The sequence below is a fragment of the Varanus komodoensis genome, unplaced genomic scaffold (assembly GCF_004798865.1).
Source record: "Varanus komodoensis strain SLA01 unplaced genomic scaffold, ASM479886v1 scaffold17, whole genome shotgun sequence".
Classification (NCBI taxonomy): Eukaryota; Metazoa; Chordata; class Lepidosauria; order Squamata; family Varanidae; genus Varanus; species Varanus komodoensis.
Genome location: NW_025335505.1, coordinates 13,674,449 through 13,699,808, shown reverse-complemented (window position 1 = coordinate 13,699,808; position 25,360 = coordinate 13,674,449). Strand labels below are relative to the sequence as shown.

Below are 25,360 nucleotides of genomic sequence, written 5' to 3'. Positions count from 1 at the left end.
GGAGTGTGGGCTGCAGGGATGAGGAAGTCCCATTGCACCAGTGCTACCAATTTTGTGGAGTCAGTGAGGAAGTTGGATTCAACTTCCTCTCCTCTGAAATAACTGGCATCACATTTCCTCTTGCCAGAGTAATGTAGAGGCAAGGAACAAACTGTGATAAAAACGTCTGATCATGAGGTTTGTATTGCTACATACTGCAGAGGAGAATGGGAGAATGTGATCATGTAGTGTAATTCGATAAGGGGATGTAATTCTGAGTCACTCATAGCAGTTGTACATAGATTGGCTCCTTAAGTCGAAGTCTTGCTGTAATTAAGCAGAGTGGGGCTGCAGGCATGTTTATGTAAGTCGCCATGGATTCCTCACAAGGTTAAAAAAGGAGGCAAATCAACATCACCATCACCCAACTATGCACTACCATCTAACTGTATATAACAGACCAAACATTTTTCATTTTGACAGCTACTTACAAAGACCGGGGTAAGATAATGGCAGGAAATCTGCTATGTTAACTTGCTTCTGGACCAGATTTTTAGAATAGGCTAGAAATTAAGCAACACAAACTCCAGCATAAAATATGGATTATAACCAAAGTTAAAACTCACAATCAATGAACTAGAAAATGTGTCACTTTTAGCTGAACTAGTAACAGCCGGCAGAAGATGATGCTCATGTTTTCTTATTTACTACCCTTCCATCAAAAGAATTTGTTTAGAACAAACCTGCTAAGTTCTTTGATTCCTATGGTCCAGAATCAACACAACGAACAGCCAAAACAACAGCAACAAAAAGCCCCTGTTATTTCCCCAGGGAAACTTCACTCATTAGGCATGTGAGACAATTCAAACAAAAACCGAAAGAAGGTTACACAGCCAGCAGTCGAAGCCCTGTGCTCCAGCAGTAGCTTAAGGGCGCAGGAGCCCTGCTGCGCACACAAATCTCCCTCATATGAGATTGCCCATTAATTGCAATGGAGGATGCTGAATAGCATAAAAAACAGTAGGGCAGCATGTCCTTTTGGAAATGAACAGGAGAATTATGTGTGCAATCTGAACACACATGCTATTTGAACTGGAATAAAAGACTGGCATACAATCGTTCCAACAACCTGTTCCTGAGTTTGTTGGCTCTTAATATGGATGGGGCTCATTGTGCAGGGCAATGAAATGTGGATGAGTTTTCATACTTGAGAAAAGTAGAGATCAGATAAGAGAAACACAAGGTAATGCTCTCAGTATTTTATAAAAATTATGTTACACAGCTTTATATAAAAAAGAAAAAAAAAGGGAAAGGCATGTTGGCACATTACAGTTCTGCCTACCTTGAGTTATATATAATAGCATCTAAATGCAAATAAACTGGCCAGGATCCACAGAGATACTTTAGCAGTGAAATCCTGCAAGACTGCCCAGAAATAAGTAAACTGGGCCTATTCCCAAGTAAATATAAAACACAATCCTATGCAAGTCTACTTAGAGGTAAGTCCCACTGAGCTCAGATATGTATAGGATTGTAGCCTAATAGTGAAATTATACATATGTGTACCCAGAATAAGTTTCACAAAGTTCAATGGAGCTTACATTGATGAAATTGAGTATAGGATGCCTTTAGTCACTAAAAGGGCTTGACCATGTTCAAAGATATTTCCCCCTCCCCGCAAAACAATGCCATATAAGAAATCACTTTTGAAGTTTCAGAAATAGTTTACTATGTGGCATGAGCGACTGTTTTTGAGGAGCACAAGTCAAGATTGTGAGCATTTTGCATGTAGAGCTACTTTTACCATTCTTTGGATCCTGGCCTGGAACAATAATGCTTTCCTTATAACAACCATGCCTTTCCATTCTTTTCCATTCCAACAGTTCAATTTGAGTAACACTTACATAAGGCCTGCAGCTCAGTTTGTTATTGAGTTTCATACTCTTGACATTTTTGTTTTCTCTTTTATTGACAATCTTACATATGTGACTAAAAGTCAAGGGCAATATCACTGAGTTCCTTTACAAAAGCAGTCATTTACATACATGTGTATGTGTTGTGTGTGTGTGAATACAACTAAAAGTAGAGTCCTGAAACAATGATCGTCTACAAAAAAATTACCCAATGTAACGTAGTGAGAAGTGCATGAATCTTATTATTTTGATAAAGCTGAAGGCCACTTTCATGTAGTTCATTGATAATAGTGAGCTGCAAGAATTATAGAGCCTTAAGATAAATTCCTCCCCACTCCAACATGTTAGACATATATCCAGGATTTTTCTATGAGAATCTTTTTTTGAAAGGAACATTTTCATAATGACCATTAGCTTTTATGCTGAAATTCTAAGATCGGCTTTCCTATGTTAGTGTCAATGATTTCTCAGGAAAGCCCAAGCTTCTGTCTGGTATCATCCTGCTTCAGGTTTGCATGCATTTTTATTTGCTCAGTAGGCAGAGAATGAACCAGTAAAGCATGCCAGTAAGGTAGCCAGAAAGCTGCTTTGTGAAACGTGAGAAACTTCTATCACTGCAAGGGTCATTCACCTCTTTACTGTGCTTCAAAGCAGACCAGGTGTTCTAATGGACCTTCCCTGACATGACTTTCTATTGATCTGTCTGCTTAGTCAGGGCTGAGCTTCCTGTGGCCTCCTAGATGCTTTGATGTAAGGCTCCCACCCTCCATCACCGACTAGGGTCTCTGGGAGTTTTAGGCCAAAACATCTAGAGTGCCATAAATTGTCCATCCCTGTAGAATCTTGGACAAAGTAGGGTTATCCTGCAAATGTGTTTTGTGTGAGCTACAAAGTTAACATTGGGCCATATAATTTGGTTCTTGCCTCAGGGAAGCTCACAATAACAAGCCTTGAAAATCCTGCTTTAGAGAATCTCTGATTGCTCCAGATTTGGGACACAGTCCTGCAAACACTGGAGGGAGCTAGGGCAAAGAGATGTGACCACTGTTGCAAATGTAGCTTTAAGACCAATTATATGATTAATGCTTTTAGAATCAGTTCTTACATGGGAGTTCAACAACTAGTCTTGAGAGAAATGGGCGAAAGAGAAGAAAATAGGAAAAGACTATTAAAATAAAGCACTATTCTACTTGAATCCATGTCTTATTTGCTAGTAATAAATCAGGACAGCTAAAATATAAATATTGCCTGAATCATAAAAACTTGTCATATCCTAAGAAAGACTACTTCCAAAAAATTCAACATTATTTTAACTGACTGCAATCATCCTTCGGGTTTGGCACACCTGAACCAGCATAGAGATGATATGTGATGAAGTTAACTCCCTGGGGAGAAATACTTATGTGCGTCAGGATCTGAAGATGGATTTTGGCGCTAATCGTATCGCACTGCTTAACATATGAAAGAAATGTAAAAAAGTCCTTTGCTGTGATTCCACAGCAGAAAAAGAGGTAGGAAACTTGATGGAAGAAGCAGGTTTAAATCGTTGGAGCACATAGAATGGATGACCTTGAAAAATACAACTTCCATTATAGACACTCCCTGACTGCCTCTGTAGTCTCCTTTTGAAAATGCAAAGTACAAACATTTTATTCAAAACCTCAGACATTGTAATGGCTCAGAAGAACAATGACAGCTGTGTGTCCTTGTAGCAGTGTTCTTGGAAAGATGAACGACGGGCTCAATTGCTTCACTGTAATTTCTCTATTTCCATGCTTCATTTCCTTCATGTAGCTGAGACTGGAGGAAAAAAACCCAGCATGTTCTTGAGCATCTAATATCATGATACAATATAATAAACATGAATGTGGTGGAGATTGGGGCTCCAAATTAAACATACATCTACATGTCAACATTTTATTTTTAAAAAAGGAGAGAAAGAATAAGTTCTCCTGTACTAATCAGAAGAGAATAATAACAATAACAACAACAACAACAATAATAGACAACAACTCCTCAAATGTTCCTACACAGGCAACACAAAACTGCAAGAATTGCTGTCCATTTTTCCAATTACTATATTCTGGAAACAATTTTGATACGGCAATGGCAAATTTTCCTAATTACAAATTGTAACCTATTTTCAAAATTACCCAGATATGCTTTTGGACTGAATTGCTTTTAAAAAACAGCATTTTAAAATATATAGTTACAAATATTTTCTGAGCCAGCAAAGTGCATGCGATACAGTAAAGGGGAAAAACAAATCTCTTAAGTTTGCATCCATAGTATACAATATATTGTAATACTATTGTAAGTGGTAACTTATCCTCCCCATTCTCCACCAACCGATCAGAGATTTTGCAGTCTAGACTCAGGTGGTACTATGAAGGCATCTGCAGGGCATCCTTGGCTCATTGAGGTCACAGTGCACTAGTTGCTCTTACAGGTTCGTTGCCTCTACAGGTACATGAGGGTTGCTATCTATTTGCACATGGCTGAGCATCTTAATGTTTCCAAAAATGCCATTGGATGTTCATAATCTGTGTGTTCAGTGCAGTCCCGAGGACAAAGTTCTAATGAAGGTATGTTTTACCAAGGCAAAAAAGAAAAAGGTTAAAAATGAAGAGATATTTACAGATTTTCCTTAGTTCAGATAGTTTTTTTTTAAATTTCTTTCCTTCTTTCTTTTTTCTTTCATTAGTGCATTGTCATAGAAAGGTTCAAAGGCTATGAATACAAATTTTCTGGTCCAGTTCCATACATGTCTGCAAGCCGTTTAAAACGAGGCCCCCAGTCACTGAGATAATCATAATTCTGATCAGAGTTTGAACTGATAGAATCTAATGAGCTGAGTGACTCAGCCACTGAACCATTTCCCTCAAATGCATATGTCTGCAGGGAATCATATGGAGGGGCACATGGATCCACATCAGCCTCTTTTAGTCTTTCCCAGATAAATTCCCGAAAAATAACATTATCCGGAATGCTTTTAAATGATGGTCTACTCAGGAACTGGATTTCTGGAGTCACATCCCTCCTGGTCTTGGTGTCTCGGATGATGTTGAGGTTTCTCAAGGCAGCCATGTCAAATGCCTCTGTGTCTTCCTCTCCACCTCCCTCATCATCATATCTGACTATGTTTTCTCTGATATCTCTCTCCTCATCAAAAACCAGAGGCTCTTTTTTCCGCCGTCTCATTGTTACAATCAGCAGTACAAGCACTGTAATGAAAGAGGTAAAAAGGGTGAACTCTGAACAATCCTGCCCCATTAATCTCCCCATTTCCAAGGCAGAAATTCCTAAATGACACAGGGCAGAACACACGGTACACTACAGTGATCATACCATGTGAAATTTGTTAAGATTTTCTAAAAAAGCTTTTAGGCCAAGAGTTTTAGACATTAAATAATCTATTAGCAGACTCACCCTGATTTAATGTCATCATATGTAATTCCGTATCCTTCACTGGCTGCCAAAACATTAATTTTAAGAGCCAGTTTAGGCTGAATATTACCACCTCACATCCATGAAATTTAAAAAAAAATCTTTTTGAACTCTTAATTGCCCAAGTGATAAAAGCACATTCATAAACACTTTGTGTGTAATTTAACTGTCAAGAGTTTGGGAAGTGACTCCATTATTGAGGTATATGAGGACAGTCTGACTAATGAAGTATCTGATCCTGGATAGCGAAATTCAGAATCGTTAAATAGTATCTCATATAACTCTTGGTTTGTGCATTAGAAGCATTGCTGAAACAGACAGCACTTTGTTTTAATATGCAAAGTACTGTGCCACATATGTGGGGATTATTTCTAACAGGAACTGCAAAGGCTGTTGGCATTTATTCGATCAGCCAAGAATACCAGGTAGTAATAATTTTAGAATTTCCAATACTTATAGAGTGTTTCTTGTTGAACTTAGGGTCAAGACGAACAAGTAGGGAATCAGGCAGAGGATTATTCACCTTTTCAGCTGCATTGCATGCTTATACTAATTTGAAGTGGGTACTGTTCATAGGTCAAACATACACTACATTAAATCTTTAAACTACACATTGCTTTAAGATGCTTCCCTTTCAAATATATATTTTAGTTCATTTTATCAATGACTTATTTTTGTTTTGCTAAAATAAATTATTTTCATTAACATTGCTAAGAGCATAGCCCATTGAAAGGAAGTTTATCATAATAAAAATCCCAGTAGGCATTAAACATATGTAGCTCAGGGATCCAAACTATATCACAAAATAGATGGAATTGCTGTTTTCTCATAAATAGCTATGAGTTGTTGGTGGCAGCAGCAATGGTTGCTACTATATAACCATTCTTAACAATTGGAATAAAATAGGTTGCAAAATATATGTTCTCCCCTAAAACATGTATAAGTAAGCATGTACCTCAGTGATAAATCCAGCACAATGCCATAGAGAATGGAAGGATTCAGAGATATTCCAATGTAACCATATTTTCTAATGCATACAGCATTGTTCAAGGCTGAACCATGTTCTCTTTTCATTGTAAACACATTAACAACTGCAACTAGTAACAAAATGTTGCAACATCAAGTGCTTCTTGATTTCAAACAGAAAGCCATAGTCTTCCCAGGAGACTCAATTTCCATTGCCCCATCCTGGTTTTCCCTCCTCTCCCAACCTATAGGAATCCATTCCAACAAATCATACTCAGTCTTCACTAACTCAAATCCTCATTTAGCTCTTTTCCCCTTTAAAAATCTTTTCCATGTTTGTGCTTCCTTGAAGCCTGGTGATCCCTTCCCTTTATGTGCCAATATTGGCTACATAAGGAACTAGATTAGGAAAATGGCTGCACTATATGTATAAAGGATACATTAGTTGAAATGCATGTTCTCGAAGTTGAAAAACAGTCATCTTGACCTTGAAAGGACTTTTTTCTCTTCGTGTCACCACAGTATAAATTCCCTTCATTTCTTCACTCCTGGCTCACTCAAAACCTGGGGTGCCGGTTTGGCTCTATCGAGTGGGAGGGGACTCCCAGGAGTGGTTGTGTCAACCATTTCTCCATTCCAGAAGACTGCTAGGACTTTATCAGCATTGCTTGCCAAAGGGACAAGAAAGTCTCACAAAATGATCAGGAAACTATGGAATCCATCAGCCTCCTTAAGTGGTCCCCCATTCCTATAAGGAATCTGAGTCCCAGAAAATCCAACTGAATACCTTACCCAGCTCCAACTTCCCACAGAGAACAGGTGCTTCTTACATTTTTTTTTTTTTTTCCTGTCTTGTTTCTGCCACTGTGATGGACAAATGGTGGCCCTCCTGAAATTTTATCCTACAGCTCCCAAAAACCTTCACCTTAGCCTATGCTGGCTATGGCTGATGACTCCTTGTTTGTTTGTTCATTTATTCAATTTATATTCCTAAGGACTCTCTAAGCAGATTACAAAAAAATCCTAGTAAAAACAGCATCTCATATAAAACATACGAACATGTAACTCTAACAATATGCAATATGCAAGTGACAGATCAGATATAAATAGATTAACATAGTATATTAAACTAAAGAGCAATATAAAACAATGCCATTACAACTGAACAATAGAAAATCAATTATCAAAATCAATTATTAAAACATCTGGAGAATAGAATCAATTTTTCCCAGTACCAAAAAGATTGCAATGATGGTGCCAGGTGAACTGCTCTCGGAAGGCCATTCCATAAGGGAATGTTTTGTATGTCAAAACATCTGAAGAACTACACTTTGATCACCTATGTTCCAGCCATAGCACTGCTTGGGAAAATGGAAACAAGACAGGCTTCTGTGATTTTCTTTGAACTAGAGGACACGCTATTTGGGATATTGCTCAGTATAAAATAATGGGAAGCAATACAGGGATATTTATAGAGAACTCATTCCCATCAAGTGTCTGGTTTAGAACACATGTGAATCTATGAAACTGGTTCTGAGGTCTTTGCTTGTCAAAAAAAAAAAAAAAAAAAAAGCTTACTACTAACTATTGCATTTTGTTTTTCAGAGGGCCATAGTGAGCAGAAGCGAGGTAAGGCATATAAAGCTTTTAAGTAAGAAAAAACTTTGGACTCTTGGTAAGCCCTAAGATTTTATGAAATAAAAGAGGAAGCATAAACTATACTTCAAATTAAAGCCCATATTGATGAAGCTAGGCTTCTTGCTCTTTATAAAAAGGCTTTTATACAAACTAGACTAGCACTGCAGCCGTGCATTGAGCAGTTAATCTCTTTACCCCAGTGAAAATGTGTTTTCACACTATGGCATGTTCAGCAGACTTCCACTGGAGAGTTAAATACCTGCTAATAAGTACAAAATATATGAAACTCAGTAGATCTATCTGCCTAGAGGTACAATAAAAAATCAAGACAAAATGAATGTTTTATGTGGTTATACTGTGCACAGCCCATGATTGCTTGAAGCCAAGAAAAATATGTAGTCCTTTGAAAGGTTAAACATTTTAGCATTTAAATGGTTTTAAGAGAATATTAATTTCTAATCACTTCAACTGCTCCTGAACAATATTTTTAACCTCTGGATGAATAAATGCCATTTTAGCAGCCATGCAAGACCCTTGCCACTGTCTGAAAATGAGTGAGTGCTGAATTCCAGTGCAAGGACATTTGGGTCTGAATAGCAGCTATTTCAGAACAGGTTCTTCTTAAAACGATAACAGCAGCAGCAATTCATTTTTTTGAAATAGGGCAGTAATTATTGTATGGTTGAATGAATTACCAGGGAAGCTAAGATTCAGGATAGTCCATTATTATTACATGTAGTGAACATTTCTAGGACTCAGAAGTGAAAATATACCAATGCTACAGATTTCTTGCTGGGGCAACTGCTCCTGGGGATTCACAATTAAAATCATAAAATACCACATGATAATGCACAATATAAAACTTTAAAAGTTTAAATCTACAGTCTAAAAGCAGAATGAAACCCAGCAGTAGAGAAAAATCACAGCTTAAAATAATAGAAAGTGAAAGACTAACATGTTTGGGGAATTAAAAGAATTTCAACTGCTGGCCAAAATACCACAGCATGGCTGCCAGGCAAGACTTTTGGGGGAGGTAATTTCACAAAAGTGGTTGGGAGAAGCTCCTCTCCTTAGTGACATCACTTTTTTGATGTCCTTCTTGGAGAAGGATTTTTAAGTCTGGACAGATATATATGGCTGGAAATAATTTTTAGATAACCAGGTCCCAAGCAATGCAGATACAAAAGTACTGGCATAATATATAATGCTATCCTGTATGACTGGGTGCCATAATGGGCTGGATGAGAGTCAGTAAGCTAGGATCCAGCCAGACAAGACAGTGCTCTTCACAAATGCTTATTGGCCCAGCTGAGAGTTACTGAACCTATTTAGGATAGGGTCCCTCTCAGTTTCAGTTTTGAGGTGCCCTTGAATATCAATGCAAGGACAGGTAGCCTTGGTTGGTCAGAGCATCCTTTTCCTAGATCCACCCTCCCAAGGAACTGGACACAAATCACTTTTTTACCACCTCTGCTGGCAACAAAGAAAGAGTGTTCACATTACTGGTGTGTGCACACACATGTATACAGTCCCTCAGGACTAACGAAGCCATGCCTCCTTGTCTTACACTAAACCAAGAGTTAAAGATAACATTTCCACTGCTCTAATTCCAATAGGTGTTAGTGTGATGGGTTGAAGGAACATCACTCCCCTCTCCCCACAAAATCTATCTTTGACTTACATGCCTGATGAAACTTATAACTTCCTTATTTAAATTCGCCGCATCCCTTAGTCAACTTCTGGGACAGCCAGCAAAGGTACCATTGCCATTCTACTCTCATCCTCAGGTCAGCCAAGCCCACCACTGTTTTTCCCCACAACACTCCAGCTTATGAGAAAGAAGTGACAGGAGTCTCTCTCTCCCCTTGGTGCTTGGCCTTCACTGACATTCTTCATTTGTGTGGCCCAAGAGCATCCATGGGAAATTAAGTTGGCAGCAACAGGAAGCCTTACTTTGTTATGATTCAATTCAGCTGCTGGGAGAAAATACGATAATTTTTAAAATGTGGGGTGAGTAAAGGCACCTTGACAGGCCCCCCAAGAAAGCTGCCCAAGAGCACATTGGTACCACATTGCCAATTCCTGCTCTAGGGAGGCATACCAAGGTGTGCTTCTTGGCACACTCCTATTTTGATACATCACATTTGAGAAAAGTTTTCCTTTATTAAGCCTTTTCCATGTGTAAAGTAATAAAGCAAAAACCTATGAGTTATAGAAACAGATAGGCATTTGAGAGAGAGAAAGAGAAGGGATAGGGAGAAGACAAAGAGATAGAGTTCTTTGTGTGCACAAATTGACAGTTCTGATTATGTTAAACAGTTATTATAAAAGCAATTACTATTGTGTTTCTGTGATGTTAACTAAAAAAAAAAAGCTGCAATTGCCATATAATTTTCAGAGGCTTTAAAGATTTTTCTCACTTATTTTTTTAAAGAATGATGCACGCTATAAAACTAATGACACCCAGCATGATGCTTTTCATGTGGTTCTGTAAGTTGTAATAATATTTTTAGGTCTTTGTATTTTGTTGATGTTTTTTACTTGAAAACCACATCACTCCACATTTGATACAGAATTAAAATAATTTTTACTTTGATTTTACAGTCTGTCTTAAGTGTAGAAGTTTCAACAACAAAAGTACTTAGAAGAAGTCATAGTTTATCTACACATTGCCCAGAATTAAGTAATAGATTAAACAGGTAGCATTATGGACTGTTCCAGTTTGGGCTGCAAATGGGATAGTGGCGGTGGTGGATTTCTAAATGTTTATTTATGCAAAAATATTCCCCAGTTAACCAGCCTACTAGAGAGATGGAAGGGCTCTTTCTTTCTAGCCTATTACATGCAGGGAATTCTTAAACGTGGGATAAAATTCAAGACATGATCACTGGAGTCAAAGTCCTGGCAGATGCAAGAGATCTTATCCTGGAAGTGCCAATCCAATACATGACAAGGAGCCTGAGATGGGTCTACAGCATGCCTAGGGCCAGTATGTAATAAGCCCCAGATGATGCTGAAAAGCTCCTCTGGCCATCAAATAGAAAGTTCAATGGAGTCAGTGAGATGCTGTTTGCTTGCTGCCCTTTCTGCCCTTGAATACGTCTGATCATAGGCACACTCCAGTGTTTGACTGTGTCCGCTAGGAGGTTTTCCTCCATCTGCCCTCAAGCTATTTCCTATTTAGTTTCTTTATGCACAGCTCTGGGGTATACTGTGTAGCTGTATGAATTCTACTGCAGGGAGGATGCTCAGATGCAATCATATCAACTGCTTGGGTCATTTCTTCATTCCACAGAAAGGTCAGGGTTTGGCAGCAGGGCCGGCCGTATCAGCCAAAGAAACCCCTAGACTCTTCTGGTCGCCACCTTGCAGAGGGGAAAAACTGCTGTTAGTCTATACCTCAACAGGAGAAGATCTGACCGTGACAAGGGGGGGAACTTCAAAATATTCCACCTTCATAACCAGCTGAAAACACAGTTCTAGAATATGCCTTCCTGCATGTGTAGAGCTGGTAACATTTTGGCATAATTTAGCAGTTGTCAGGGAGGCCATGAAATGCTGACCTGTCCCAGACAAGGTGCTCTTGGCATGAATGTTGACATTGCCCCAAAGCAATAGCCAGTATCACATCTGGGGCTACCTCTGTCAGATCAGGTAGGAAGACTTTTGGATGGTGGGGTGGGCAGTATACCAGCAGGTTCCTCAGTCTGTCCCACTGGCTATATTTAACACTAAGTAAACGCACTCCAGGCTAGTAGTCAGAAAGACAGGGAGTCTGGGAAGAAGGACAGAATTATTAAAGACTGCCGCATCCCATCCCTCCCTAGCCCTTGATTCTACCTTGATGTTAAACTAAGTAACCTGCATGGCACTGCAACATGCACAGCTACTAGCTATTAGGCTATCTCTCTTCCCAATGCTGCATCTCCATCTGGCCATTATATACTTGCCCATTCGCCAGGTTCCTCCACTAAGCTCCATATGCTCCTTCCAAGGGACAAAATCTGGCCTAAGAAGAAGGGATTCATGGAACCAAGTTGACCATCCATTGACATTAAACACTGCAGGCTAAGGCCTTCCAGGCAGATATCACCAGTGCAGAGGTGGATGTCCTTGTTGGCCGAATTATTTATGTATACTTATATGCTACCTTTTTCATGCCAGATTGCAATGGAAGCAGCTTACCCTGTCTGTCTCCATTTCTCCATTTTATCCACACAAAAGTCCTTTGAGGTAGGTCAGTCATTCACAAGCTCACAGGCTGAATGGGGACTGGAACCTGGACTCCCAGAGTACCAGTCAATCTCTTGAACCACTATATCATGCTAGATTTCTTTGTTAACAATGTTTATTAGTCTGAAGCTCTTACTGCTTGTACCTAACCCTTAGGAGAAGCACCTCTGCATTTTACAGTGAGGAAAAACTGCACAAAAGTGGGAAACCACTCAAAGATTGGTAGTTGGGGGAAGGGGGCTAGGGCAAAGAGATCTGTCCACTGGGGAACTTTGGAGGCATGTATTTGGACCCCAGAAATGACCCCTAGTTGGACCCCTAGTTCTGTTCCAGCTCATCATGAATGTGGGATCAGTGAGTTCATTGCAGAACTCGCATATAACTTGCATGGATAGTTTCAGGGATGTCCAAAGAGATCCATTTGTCCCACTGTGAAGTAGTGTTACTGCAAATGGGCCATTTTCAAGAAGGAACACAGCAGGGATGCTTCTTCATAAGTGTTTTAGCACTTATTAAAGCAAACTGAACTGATGAACTGTAACTTCCACTTCATAGCTATCAGGTAAACCACTGGCTGAACTGTCTAGAACTGTCTCAAAAATTGTATGAATCATGTGAATTCACACCAGTCACTGACTCTTATACTAACCTACTTCAAAGCATTATTCTGAGGATTTAAATGGAGTGGAGGAGGACAACATAAGCCACCCTGGATTCCTTTCAGGAGGAAAAAAGAGAGAAGGATGTAATAATAAAAGATAAAAATGAATGACCCCATAAACCTGAGGGGATTTTAGGCCTACCATGCATTTTATTTGATGTGTTGTACTCTTAATCAAAAAGCCCAGGTTGATTTCCTTCCAAGTCTCTTTTGTGCCCAGTCCTCCTTCCAAATAAATTTTCTACACTACAAGTCTATATTTTTTATTTAAAAAATAAGCACATTTCTGTTTGTCAGATTGTGTTCTGTGTTAGCTATCTCCTAAACACATGTTCAAAATTAGTGCAACTTACTTCTCAGTAAATGAGAATGTGACTGGACTGAAAGATGTCTTTCTGAATGAAAAAGCTAGAGTTGGCTAGAAGATGCTTCAATCATTGGGAAATATGAAATGCTATGCATCTACTTTGCACATAATGTTAACCCATAGTTTATTTACCTCATGGATTTGTCTTGTAGATGATCAAACAAACTGCTGTTTGTTTTTTCATTCCCTGACTTGTTTGTGTCCTTTCTCTTTCAGCTAACTCTCCACACACACACCTCCTCCACTCCACCACCTGCTCATATCCCAAATCCTTTTGCGCTGCTATGGTATAGCCAAATAGAACTCCTGCCTTTTTTCAATTGTCGTGTAGTTCAGCAAAACAATACATACTTCTGGTTTTCTAAGTAATGACAACACATAGTTTTAACAAACCACAGTTCATAAGTGTTTAGCCCTAACCTTTCTGGGTTGTTTTGTGGCTAACAAGCCATAGTTTGCATTCCTACATCATAAGAACATAGAATCCAGCAACACATATCATGGCTTGGTGTAATGTGAAAACTGGGCCACTGAGCTTTTTGTATATCTATTCATTTCTCTTAACAGAGTTTTGAATTTACAATTTCCAGATAATTCTGAGAAAAGTTGAACCTGGTTTGAAACTTGCTTTTCTGCTACTCTGGGTTATTTGTAACACATGGATTTAATGTGTCAACTATGAAAAGTGTTTTTTCAGTTTTAAAAAGCTGTCTAGAGATCTCAGTCTTTACATTTACCATTCCTCATTGCAGTAATGTCATTCTCTCAATAAAACACCGTCGCCTTTGAATCTTGTGCATTTGCTTGAAACTCTGCCTGTCTGTTCTTAAGAACTTGAACCACAGGAGGCCTGGGCTGCAAAGCAGAACCCCTAGATGAAGGAAGTGACAATTCTGACAAGCTGAACCAAATGCAAGGATTATAACTTGATCTGAATTACACAGAGCTAGCAGTGAGCGCATTTCATTCCTTACTTGGTTTATATGCCTCTATACAGACATTTCTTGATATCGGGTCAATTAAAACAGAAAGCCATATATATATATATATATATATATATATATATATATATATATGAACACAACCACATTTCTCTTTCAGGTTTAGCTGCACATTCAAACTATTCTGTTGATTAAAATAAAAACCAAGACCCTTCAGGTTATTGGGAGGAATAAAAAATGCATTTCATAAATAAATAAATAAATAAATAATATTTGTTAAAGCTATCCCTATATGACTATATTTATAATACTGAAATAGCATCATTAATTCCTGTATGCTCTATAGTAGTTTTATATTAATCAGTACTACTGAGAATGCAAAACTCTGTAAGGATTCACACTTTTCATTCTTATTTTAATTACTGAATAACCTTACAATCACCACTGTATTTGTTAAGAGATTTTTCCCACTAACTCATCCAGAAATAAGTGTTCTTTTTGTTGCTTTTATTAATGTAATTAGATTGTTTTATAAAAAATCCAATACAATGCAAGCAAATAATTCCTTCCTACTTTATGCTATTACCCCTTTTAATCTCAACTTTTCCATCTCCGTGTTGTCCCCCAGATGTTTCCATTTTTTTCCTGTTTCAACTGGCACTTCCACTGGTCTGAAATAGGAAACCTTGCCTGGGCAACATCTGAGAGACCTGCAGTCAAGGTGCAATAGGTACCGAGCCTGAACACTGGCTCAGGAAGGCTCTGCATAAGTTTTCTCCCCTCTTCACTTTGCTTTCCTGTGATTGAGGAAAAAGAGCTATCAAGGGGAAGCCAAGGGATCTTTGCTTGCAAAAGAGTGGTGGCAAGACTTTCGCCCTTTATAATGGTATCCTCATATCCCATTTCTTTTTTGTTTGATCATCCTAAGAGTGATACAAATGTTGCACTTTTCCCCGAGTGTAGAAGGGCATCCTAACTTCTCTTCAGGAAAATTGAGGTTTGACAGCTGTCAAAACCTAGTTTCCTCTATAAAATGGGATTTTGCATGTCTTTTTCATGTGAAGGAGGTTCAGGGACATATAAAGCTATATGTCCTTGAAAAAAAAACATTGCCTTGGCAATACTGCATTTTAAAGGAAACCCAGAGCTTTGACTCTTGGCTGTCATCCCCCTAACCATGGGTGGGATTTACTTTTTGCACTTTATCAAGCAGCTGCAGGCTCAGGGAATTGGCATAATGTGAAATATCCTGAGAATAGTGTGTGGGTAGAGGGAAAAACAGGAGTATCTAAGATGTATATATTTTACCACCTCATTTTCACAAGAAAAGTTCTCACACCTTTCCTTTCCCTTGACAGTTTAACAGGCAAAGCAAAGCAACACAGCTCAGCTCAGCTCAGCTCAGCACAGCGCAGCACAGTGCAATGCAATGCAACTCAACACAGCACAGCACAGCACAGCACAGCACCAGCCATTTGTATTCTTTTTGTGTCAATGCCCCTGGTTGGTACCTGCTGTATTTTAAAATAGCTACTCCCCAGATGAGGGTTTCTCTACACCCTGTAGCTACTCTGCTTCTCTTATCCAAATGTAAATAGATTAAAAAGTAATGATGAAAAATGCTGTATACATTTGGAGTGGTTTTTTTTTAAACAAAACTTATGGCTAACCAGTGACAGGCCCTCCAATTTATCACTTGGGAACTCTGGAATTATCATCATTGCCTGTCCAGGAAGAAAAAGGTAAAGAGGAAACGAACTGCAGTGAGTCAAAATTTTGACCATGAGGCAATTCACCCTACCATGATGTCTTCTAGGATACAGGCTGAGAAAAGGGGAAAGGGACCGAAAACAACCCATGGTTATTCCGTTTGTTTGTAGAGTGCACAGTGGACTGTTTGTGAAACTATAAATTCTCTGTGGCTTTGTGCAAAGGTGACTTTGCATCTTACATGAACCCTTCCTGTGTGTGCTTTGGACAGATGATTTTATGCATGGCTATAATTTCCTACAAAGATTATATTTTAAAAAAACCTACCTAAGAGGTTCTGGTAATCCTTTCATGATCCCTATTTGCCCAGAAGGGACCAGGACTGTGTCAAGTCCCAGTTGCCTTCTGCACTGTTAGTTCTAATAAGGCATAAATAAATAAATTCAATATAGACTATACAGATACATATTGTAACTTTTATAGCTTTAAAACAAATGGATGTGTGTGTGTGTATATCTCACATTAGACATGTTTTGATGTGGTCTATATTTATCTACAAAATATCAAAATTACCATTTCTCATGTATGAAAAAATGTAACACAGCCTCTTAGCCATTGTTACCAATTAAAGGAAAGCAATAATATGACAAAGGTGGCATAAAATCGTTCATATATTAAGGGCAAAGGTAATGGGCAATGAAAACTTATATGCATCAACAGCCCCAGGATGCAACTGACACATGGAGGAGCTGCAGCTCAGTGACAGAGCACCTGCTTTTAGTTAGATCCTGGGTTCAACCCCAGCATTTCCAGGTAGGAAAGAAAGAACTCTAGCCTGAAACCATGGAGTGTTGCATCTAATCAGTGCCTGCAGTATTAAGCTAGGTGAATCAAGGGTCTGTGCAGTATAAGGTAGCTTATACTAGGTTACTTCATTCCTATTGCAATAAAAACTGGCAAGGTATTCCTTAACATATTTTAATTGATTTTTTTCTACCACTTCCCACGTGCATTTGTATGCATCAGCTGGTGCATGTTATGTGAGCTGAGGACTGTGTAATTGTAACACAGATTGTATATCTTTCCATGAATATTGTTTCCAGATGAGCTAACATGATAGAAAAAGTTGTATTTTTAATACACACACACACACACACATATATTGGATCCTGGTTGCCATGTTTGCTGCTTCAGGATCAGTGTTTTGAGGTCTAAAAAAGTATATTTATGCACATTTTGAGGGGCAAGCTGCTGGTTCTTCTGGATAAAAACTACATGGATTATATGAAAGAGCACCTCCTTTGCTTTCCTCATCTAGGGCTTGGTTATGTGCTCTGACTCCTAGCCAGACAAGCTTTATAAAACCTCAAAAGAGGGCCTTTTGTGTAGCAGCACCTTGGTTGTAGAAATTAATTCCAGAGCTGCTAGGTCAGCATTTTCATTATTCTCCTTCAGATAGGCTGTGAAAACGATGCTGATGTTTTAATAGTTTTATCTGAACAGCTTCAAATACCCACTATGCAGAAAAGTGACCTAAAACTAGACTCAATAAATAACAAACATGGCAGATATAATAGAAATTCATTACTATAAATATCTGAAGGTCTCTGATACACCTTCATTTTCTGAGGCTAAGCAAGTCTTGACCTTGTTGGCACTCCTGTGTGAGACTCAGGTTTCCTAAGCTCTGGGCTAGAAAAGTGAGGAATACATACATACAAGTGACTTAATTGTCTTTGGTCCAAGAGAGAACTGTTCCCTGAAATGAACAAACCCTTTAGACATACCTAACAATGTTAAAACACAAGCCAGGATAGCTATGAGTGCTCCAGTGCTAAGTCCTGCTGGCAAGATGTAGGCTTCTGCATTACATGTTTGGGCATTTCCATCTGTATCACAATCACACACTCGGATTGTGAGCGTGTTGGTGCTACTTAGAGATGGAGAGCCACTGTCCACAATGAATACTGGCAAATAGTAAACTGACTGTTCCTGCCTCCGAAATCCACTTCGTCTGGTTAGTATAGATGCTGTGTTGTCTGTAGCAAAGACAAAACAAGAGTAAGACAACAAAAGTTTAATGAAATATTCCGTGAGTTATTTTAAACATAACTTCATTTATCAACATTTGAATTTCAGCCATAGAAACAGAAGAAAGGTAGTCTTCAAAACTTGAAACTATAAAGGGTACATCCTGATGTTAACATATACCTACTGAAAGCCTTTTGTAAACAGTTAATCCGTAGCTCTTGTTTTACCCAGTCCCATCAACTTATTCTTTAGTCAGACTTCCACATGTCCTGATGACAGACCATGTTACAAATAATAATAATATAACGTTGCAAAGGAAGACAACAGGAAAGGTTAAAAATTCCTGGTTCAATTATTATCATGGCCTGCTTCAGATGCCCACCTTGGCCTAATATCCTGTTCACATGAAGAAGCATGTACAAATGCTCTTCTTTGGCATGTCATGGATACACACACTGTCTAGATATAGATATACAAACTTAGATATATCCCTGCACACACCCACACACTTCTTTTGCAAGGGGAAAACTTCACAGTTTGGGCCCTGATGTTATCTTCACAAACTGGCTGCTTGAACTTCATGAATGTATGTGTAGGGAGGAGACAGATATCTGCTCTCCCACTTGAACAATAGCCTTTGCTTAGTCAAGCAACTGAATTGAGACACTGTTGGGGCCAAACCTTTAAACCTGCATTTAGCAATGATGTCTCCCCCTGCCACAGTTCTAATCAAGAGCAGGCACAGGGGGGCTGATTTAGAAGTGAAAAGATCTCCTTACTCCAAAGATTAAAGTCCTAACCTGGATCACAGTTGCTGTGCTCAGTGTAGAGTATAATGAGGAAAAGTTTTAGCTATTAGATAAGGAGAAAGGTAACATGCTGACTCACATTGCAAACAAAACTTGCATTTTCTTTAAAAAAAATGCAGTGCCAAGTCAATGGTACATGAAATTGCTTTAGAATATAAGAATATAGGAAAAGCCTTGCTGGAACAGACCGTTTGGCCCATCCAGTGCAGTACACCATTCACAGAGTAGCAAACCACTTGCTCACAGGATCCATCAAGCAGGATGATGGATCCTGACCAAGCTCCCTAGCAACTTGCGGATGCACAAGTACCACATCTGCTAATGGAGGCAGCACTCAGTAAACAAGACTGATAGTCTTTGATAGCCTTTTCCATGATTTTGGAACTCTCCTTTTAAAGCCATGTAAATTGCTGGACATCACTAATTCCCCAGGCAGTGAATTCCATAGTGTAACTGTGCCTTGTGTGAAGGAGTACATCCTTTTATCCGTATCTATTGAATATTCTACCAATTATTGAATGTTCTACCAATCAGCTTCATGGGATAAACCCAGGTTCTAGTAGAATGGGAGAGGAAGAAAAACACCTCTCTTTCCACTTCCTCCATACAACACATAATTTTGAATGCCTTTATAATATCTTCCCTTACTTGCCTTTTCTTCTGAGCTACAGTCCCATTCCTTACAGGAGGTTGCTTCAATCCCTTAATTATTTTAGTTTTATCTATCTTATATATTTAGTTATAGTTTCTCTGCACTTTTCCTGACTCAAGAATGTCGCTTTTCCCAAGTGCAGTAACAAGAACTGTACACAATATTCTAAGTGTAGTCATTCCAGTAACTTGTACAACAACAGTATTATCTCGGCAGTTTCAATTCCTCTTCTACTTAAGCTGAACATGGAGTTTGCCATTTTCACAGCAGCTGGTCAACATTTTCACTGAGCTGTCAAACCTAACCTTAAGATCCCTTTCCTGTTCAGGTACTACTAGCAATCCTAGCAGTCTATACTTGAAGACGGGATTTTTTAAAACTGAAGTGTGACCTGAGCAGGTCTAGCAGTTTATGACTTAGAGTGTGAAAAGATCTGATGCATATGAATGGCAAAAGTAAATTATATTAGTAAAAAGGGCCCTCCACCCCATGGCTGCCGTGAGTGGGAAGATAGTCAGGCCAAAGTAGGCAGCGCTATCCTTCCTCCCTGGTGGGAGCTGTGCATGGAGTTGGGGAAGCATCCAATGTCACGGACGAAGTCTCATGATGCCTGGAACTTCTACTCATTGTGATATTGGTAGGAAAAGCACAGCCAGCTGCGGGATGCTGACAGTCCAACACCAGGGAAGGCAGCCTTAAATAAGTTCTGGCCAAAGTATAATTCAAGAACTACATCTTCCTCTTCTGCCAACATTCGTATGAATTCAAATGTTTACCTGCAAGCAGAAAAGAACAATTGTACATACACTTAAGTGACGTAGATTTGCACTGGATGATCATCTATTATAGGGCACTATTGAATTCTGTTGAACCCGAATTCTGTTGAACCTTGTATTACTTTCACCAGTTTGGGAAAGAGAAAGGTATCTTGCTGTTTCTCATAGTTCTATCATCATTGCTGTGGACAATAGTATAGGCCAGTGTCTGTCACATCCAAAAGAAAGCTGAGAGTTGAACTTGTCATCAGGGATTTATGCTTTAAAACATTAGATTGCCTCTTTAATAAAGAAGGTGGTCATTCAGTATAATACGCATTCAATAATTCAGACAATGTCTTTGTTCAGAAATATAACAGTGGCATTAATTTAAGAAAGTTCAGATTAAAATTTAAAGAGTACAATAGACTGTGTGGCAATAGGCTATTTTACGCTTTGAAGGTGTACAAAGTGTAGCAATGCAAGTTCTGAATGTAGTGCATGTTAGTTTGCCTTTCAAGCATAAATTACATCACAATATATTTTAAAAGAGGTGCATTTGGAATCAAATAATGTAACTATAAAAGACACAGAATTTCATTTGCGGCTCATAATCCAACAGAAATTGCTCTTAAAAGTGGTACGTGAATCAACTATATATTGCTGTCACAATTGATTTTCAATATTTAGTACTAGGGCTGAGTAGACACAACTAATGATTAACGGTTTGGTGATGGATTACATCTAAGCTGTTTAAATATAGTCATAACAAAATTTCATCTTAGATATACTACCTATGAAAAGATAGATAATATATTTAAAATAAGTTATCTTCTAGTTTTAGCATTTCATAACTGAAATATGTATTTTTTTTCTTTCTGGGGAGGGTAATTAAAGCACCTGGAGAGCATTTTCAGTGGGCTTGGGGAAGGTTTAAGCTATGTCTTCTGATCACAGTGTAAGGAAGGAAATACAGTATTGACAAATTTGTGCTTCTTCCATAAGTTCTTGCACTTCCTACAGTGAGTTTGTAGTTCCTCTTTTTTAGTGTAACAGAGAAAAATGGCAATTTCATGTATCTCTCTAGTTAGGAGATGAATCCATTGTCAAATGTGAAGCACAGATATTTTCCTATGGGAAAATGCACAAGTAACTTTGTTGTACATTTCACCCAGAAGTGCAAAAACAGAAAGTGTGGCTGATGTGAATATTCCTCTTCCACAGCTTAATGACAATCAAGGAACTGCTTCTAAACCTGATAGATTAAGATTCAGCAAGAGGGAATAAAAAGCTAGTGGGAAAAAGCCACAGTTCAACAGGAAATGTCAATCATAACTGTCTCAGAGTGTCAATCACAACCCTCTAGTGTAAGAACATAAATAGCCCTTTGAAAAAAGAAGGAGGGGAATGAACACATCCAGCAATGACAGCTTGGTAAGGGCTCATCCCTGGAGAACAATGAGATGGGCCATTCTCGTAATCCTTTGCATGCTACAAAAACTGTCCTTCAAAACATCCATAACCAGGCCATGCACCAGGTGTTCATAAGAGTATTCCTTAGAACAGAATAATGTGCTTTTGTTTTTGAGAAGTGCTATAGTTGTTTTCATGGTCAAGCCAAAAGAACCCCTCAAAGATTTTTTCTGAGTATTCACCAATAAGAGCGAAGAATACCTAATATATAAATAAAACTTGAATAGCTCTTTGGAACTCAGCACAGGTGCTTACCAATCTGTAAAATGTGGTTTTATGTAGGAGAATGGAATAATGCCAACCACTTAAAATGTGGATTTCTCAGCTTTTATCTCCAGAGCATTTTTAGCAGCAGATGATATGAATGAGAAAGTTGTTTTCTCAAAACAGCAGCCGCTTGCCATGTATTTTAAGGGTGCATTTTGTATTTCCTACAATGTATTAATCATACATGAGGCCCCATTTTTTCCAGCTGTGGCCCTGAGGTATAATCCAATTTAGATAAAGGCCAATAAAAAAAAAACAAGTGAAAAGAATCCATTTACAAAAGGATTTGAAACTCATATGTTTGGCCAATGACTTAAAAGATTTAAACAGCAGCTTCTTTCTCCTGACAGAAAATCTATAGATAAAAATTACTTTGGGGTCTGATTCCTCTTAATTAATGTTCTTCCTGAAAAGGAAGTTAGCCCAGATGACAATCAGTATGACTTGTCTAAAGAAATAGAAGTGTTGCTGTGTCAACATTCCAATGCCCTTGGGTTGCCAACCACTGCTGGAACCTTACCTTTATTATCTTGCAAGGTAAAGTTGTGGTTATTTGCTGCTTCTCCTGCCAGACTAAAGGAAAAGTGGTGGCCACTAGGCGGATCATCTTTGTCAATGGCACTGATTCTTTGAATTACCTAGAAAAAAAGTCAGTTGCCTTCATGTAGATTACATACAAGATAAGCATTAGTGTTATAAGGAGAGGGAATTTTGCATACAGTAGCTACAAAGCCGGAGTCAATTCTTGCTACATTCAGCCACAATTAGAGTTTTCCTTGACAGCTCCTATGTTATGTTTGTTTGCTTGTTTGTTTTGGGTGGATAGGTGGGCGCTCAGCATTTTTTCTCAACAGAAATGATGGGGTTCTACCTGAAGTCCTGTCATCCTCCACAGGAAGTGACATCTAGACCTTCATTTTCATGAATTAAGGGCTCTCATTAGCTTAAAGCCGCTGAGGACTATGAGCATAATTTCATGACTCACACTGAACAATACTGGGAGTAAAATTTTCCTGCCCATAATTATGGGAGCGTTCTATTACCTGCTGCCTATCTTGCCCAATGTTAAACCATAAGATTTTTTTTTCTTTTATGGTCCCCGTAAAAGGCCAGGAGACAGTAGCCTAGTGGAAGAAGGTAGGGTATTAACACAAGGTAGGAGACCTATTTAATGCCTGCCTCACTTTTGCTTGTTGTAATTTAAGAATATATATTACACGTATTAGGCACCCCATGCTGAACACTCTCCCTGCTATGAAGTTCTGAAGTGAAATCCAATAGGAAATAATGAATAAAGCTGTTCAGCCCAAGTTTAAATTCCAAATCAGTTAGGCAATGGGATAGGAGCCAGCAGTACACGTGCGAGCTTGCACAACAGCTGCTGCCGTCATGCAAATCACAGAAACTAAATGCGTGACTCCCACATGGACATGCTGGTTCCTATACCAACTTGGATACTGACCTCAGTGACAGCTGCCGGTAGCCCATTCAGTTCTGCACTGGGGCCATTATCTATATCAGAGGTGGCCAAAGCAAGACTTGGGAGTCACATATGGCTCCATTATTTTGTGGCTAGCGGCTCACTGCCACCCTTCAGCACCCAATTGCATCCCACCACTTGTGGGCACTGCCTGTAGGCACCCACTTGTGGCTCTCAAACATGTGACATTTAGCTAATGTGGATCTTCTGTTGAGCAAGTCTGGCCACCCTTGACATATATGAACCAGGGTAATTTACATTTTCCATGGCTGTTGTGAAGACAGAATACTGTTCTGGGCTAACTGAAGAAAGGTGGAAGTAAAAATGAACCAGCTAAAGAAACAAGTGCAAGTGTGGAACCATTAGCAACCTTATTAGGATCTGATGCAGAAGAAACCACAAGGAAGGACAGTATTTTAATTTTGCTCTAGCAGTGGTGTAAGATTCATTACAGCAAGCATTTGAGGACAACTTAGAGGGAAAGTCATTTATGGAATCTGACATCAATTCCTTGTATACCAGCCTAACTGATCAAGGGATGCTCAGTGTATTCTTAGTCTTTGCCTTGTTGAAGTGAAACTACTGGAAGAATTGAAAAGTAGTTTTCACAGATTAGGGAGTCTAGAAGTTCAAAATTGTATGTGATGTACATTTACCTGTTCAGTTCTCTCACAGGGTCTCAGATGATGAACGTTTCAGATCCAGTTAATGTTTATTTCAGCTTCAAATCAACATGTCATTTTTACTGAAATAAACTGATTATATTTTATCTTAAAGGAGGCATCACTGCAAATCAAATTACTGCTGTGCAACAAATATCATCAAGCTGTTAAGAATATAAATCCACACCTGGCCAGGTTCTGCATTTTCACAGACTGTAGTTTCATAATCCATGGCAAACTCAGGAGCATTGTCATTGATGTCCAAAATTGTGATGGCAACATATCCCCTTCCAATTTGTGAGGGGTTTTCTGTTTAGAAGGACAAGAACAACTTATTATTATTCATCATGAACCAATTTTGTAAGTATTAAATATGTTCTATATGTCTGGAGCTAGAAAATGAAGTTGTCAGTGGTACTTTGTCACTAACAAGGAGAATGAATATGAAAACAACAAAAAAGCTGCCATATTTGATCAGGCCAACGATTCATCAGGTACATTGTCCTGACTCTCCTAATGTCCCAGAGATAGGATGTCAAGAAGGATGGTACAGAATAAACATGGGTAACCCATCCTTCAGAGTAGAACTAATTCACCTTCCAGATCATATACTAACTACTGATGTACAAATTACAGATGATGGGTCCTAATTTAACAACAGGAGAGATGAGAAATGAAACTTTGTTATATACAACACAAGTCAAATATCATTCTAAAGTTGCAAGGACTACATTATTTGATCAAGAACTACCACATTGCCAATTCTAATATAATATATTTATCACTTTATTTCATTTGTTTGTTTGTTTTACTCTAAAGTCTCTCTGTGGTATAAGGCTACTTTTAAACTCTTATATATATCATGCATTATAATTATTATTATATAATAATACTGTAACATAGGTGTAGAAAACAGTTGACCCTCCAGATGCTGTTAGACTACGACTCCCAAGAGCCTTATCTCGTATAGCCAACAGTGAGGTTTGATGGTAGTTGCAGTTCAGAAGTATCTAGAAAAGCATTAGCCACATGAGAAAATAAACATGTAATAGCATTAACTTTCATCTCAACCTCTGCTGGGGTATTTAAGTTTTAGGCAAAGGGTAGGCAACCAGACACCCTTCCTGACAACCATAAAGTGATCTCTTCCTCCCACTTTTTTTTAATGTGTTTTTAAATTAGCTGTGGGTTCAAGTTGTTAAGTGTGGGCTTAACTCTCTTGTGCCTTCTCTATGCTCCTTTAGATTGGTTACTTGTCCTTTGTGATTAGCCATGTCTCTCAGGGCAGCCATTTGGTGTGGCAACCAGAACAGTTTCTCAAATTGACAAATCTGCCTACAGGTCCAAAAGACTGCCTACTCCTGCTATAGTTAAAT

At 38.7% G+C, this 25,360-nt stretch overlaps 1 protein-coding gene across 1 annotated transcript in view; it reads right to left on the bottom strand.

The window, feature by feature from the left end:
• Positions 1 to 4,622: 4,622 nt before the first annotated feature.
• The window catches only part of CDH7 (cadherin 7), a 114,264-nt gene continuing 93,526 nt past the window's right edge, over positions 4,623 to 25,360 (bottom strand). Inside the window, exons 8-11 of the mRNA XM_044426399.1 lie at positions 24,172 to 24,293; positions 22,363 to 22,480; positions 17,643 to 17,894; positions 4,623 to 5,116 (exon numbers count right to left, since the gene is read on the bottom strand). Of these exons, the coding sequence (XP_044282334.1) occupies positions 4,623 to 5,116; positions 17,643 to 17,894; positions 22,363 to 22,480; positions 24,172 to 24,293 (986 nt within the window). The remainder of the gene's footprint in view (positions 5,117 to 17,642; positions 17,895 to 22,362; positions 22,481 to 24,171; positions 24,294 to 25,360) is intronic.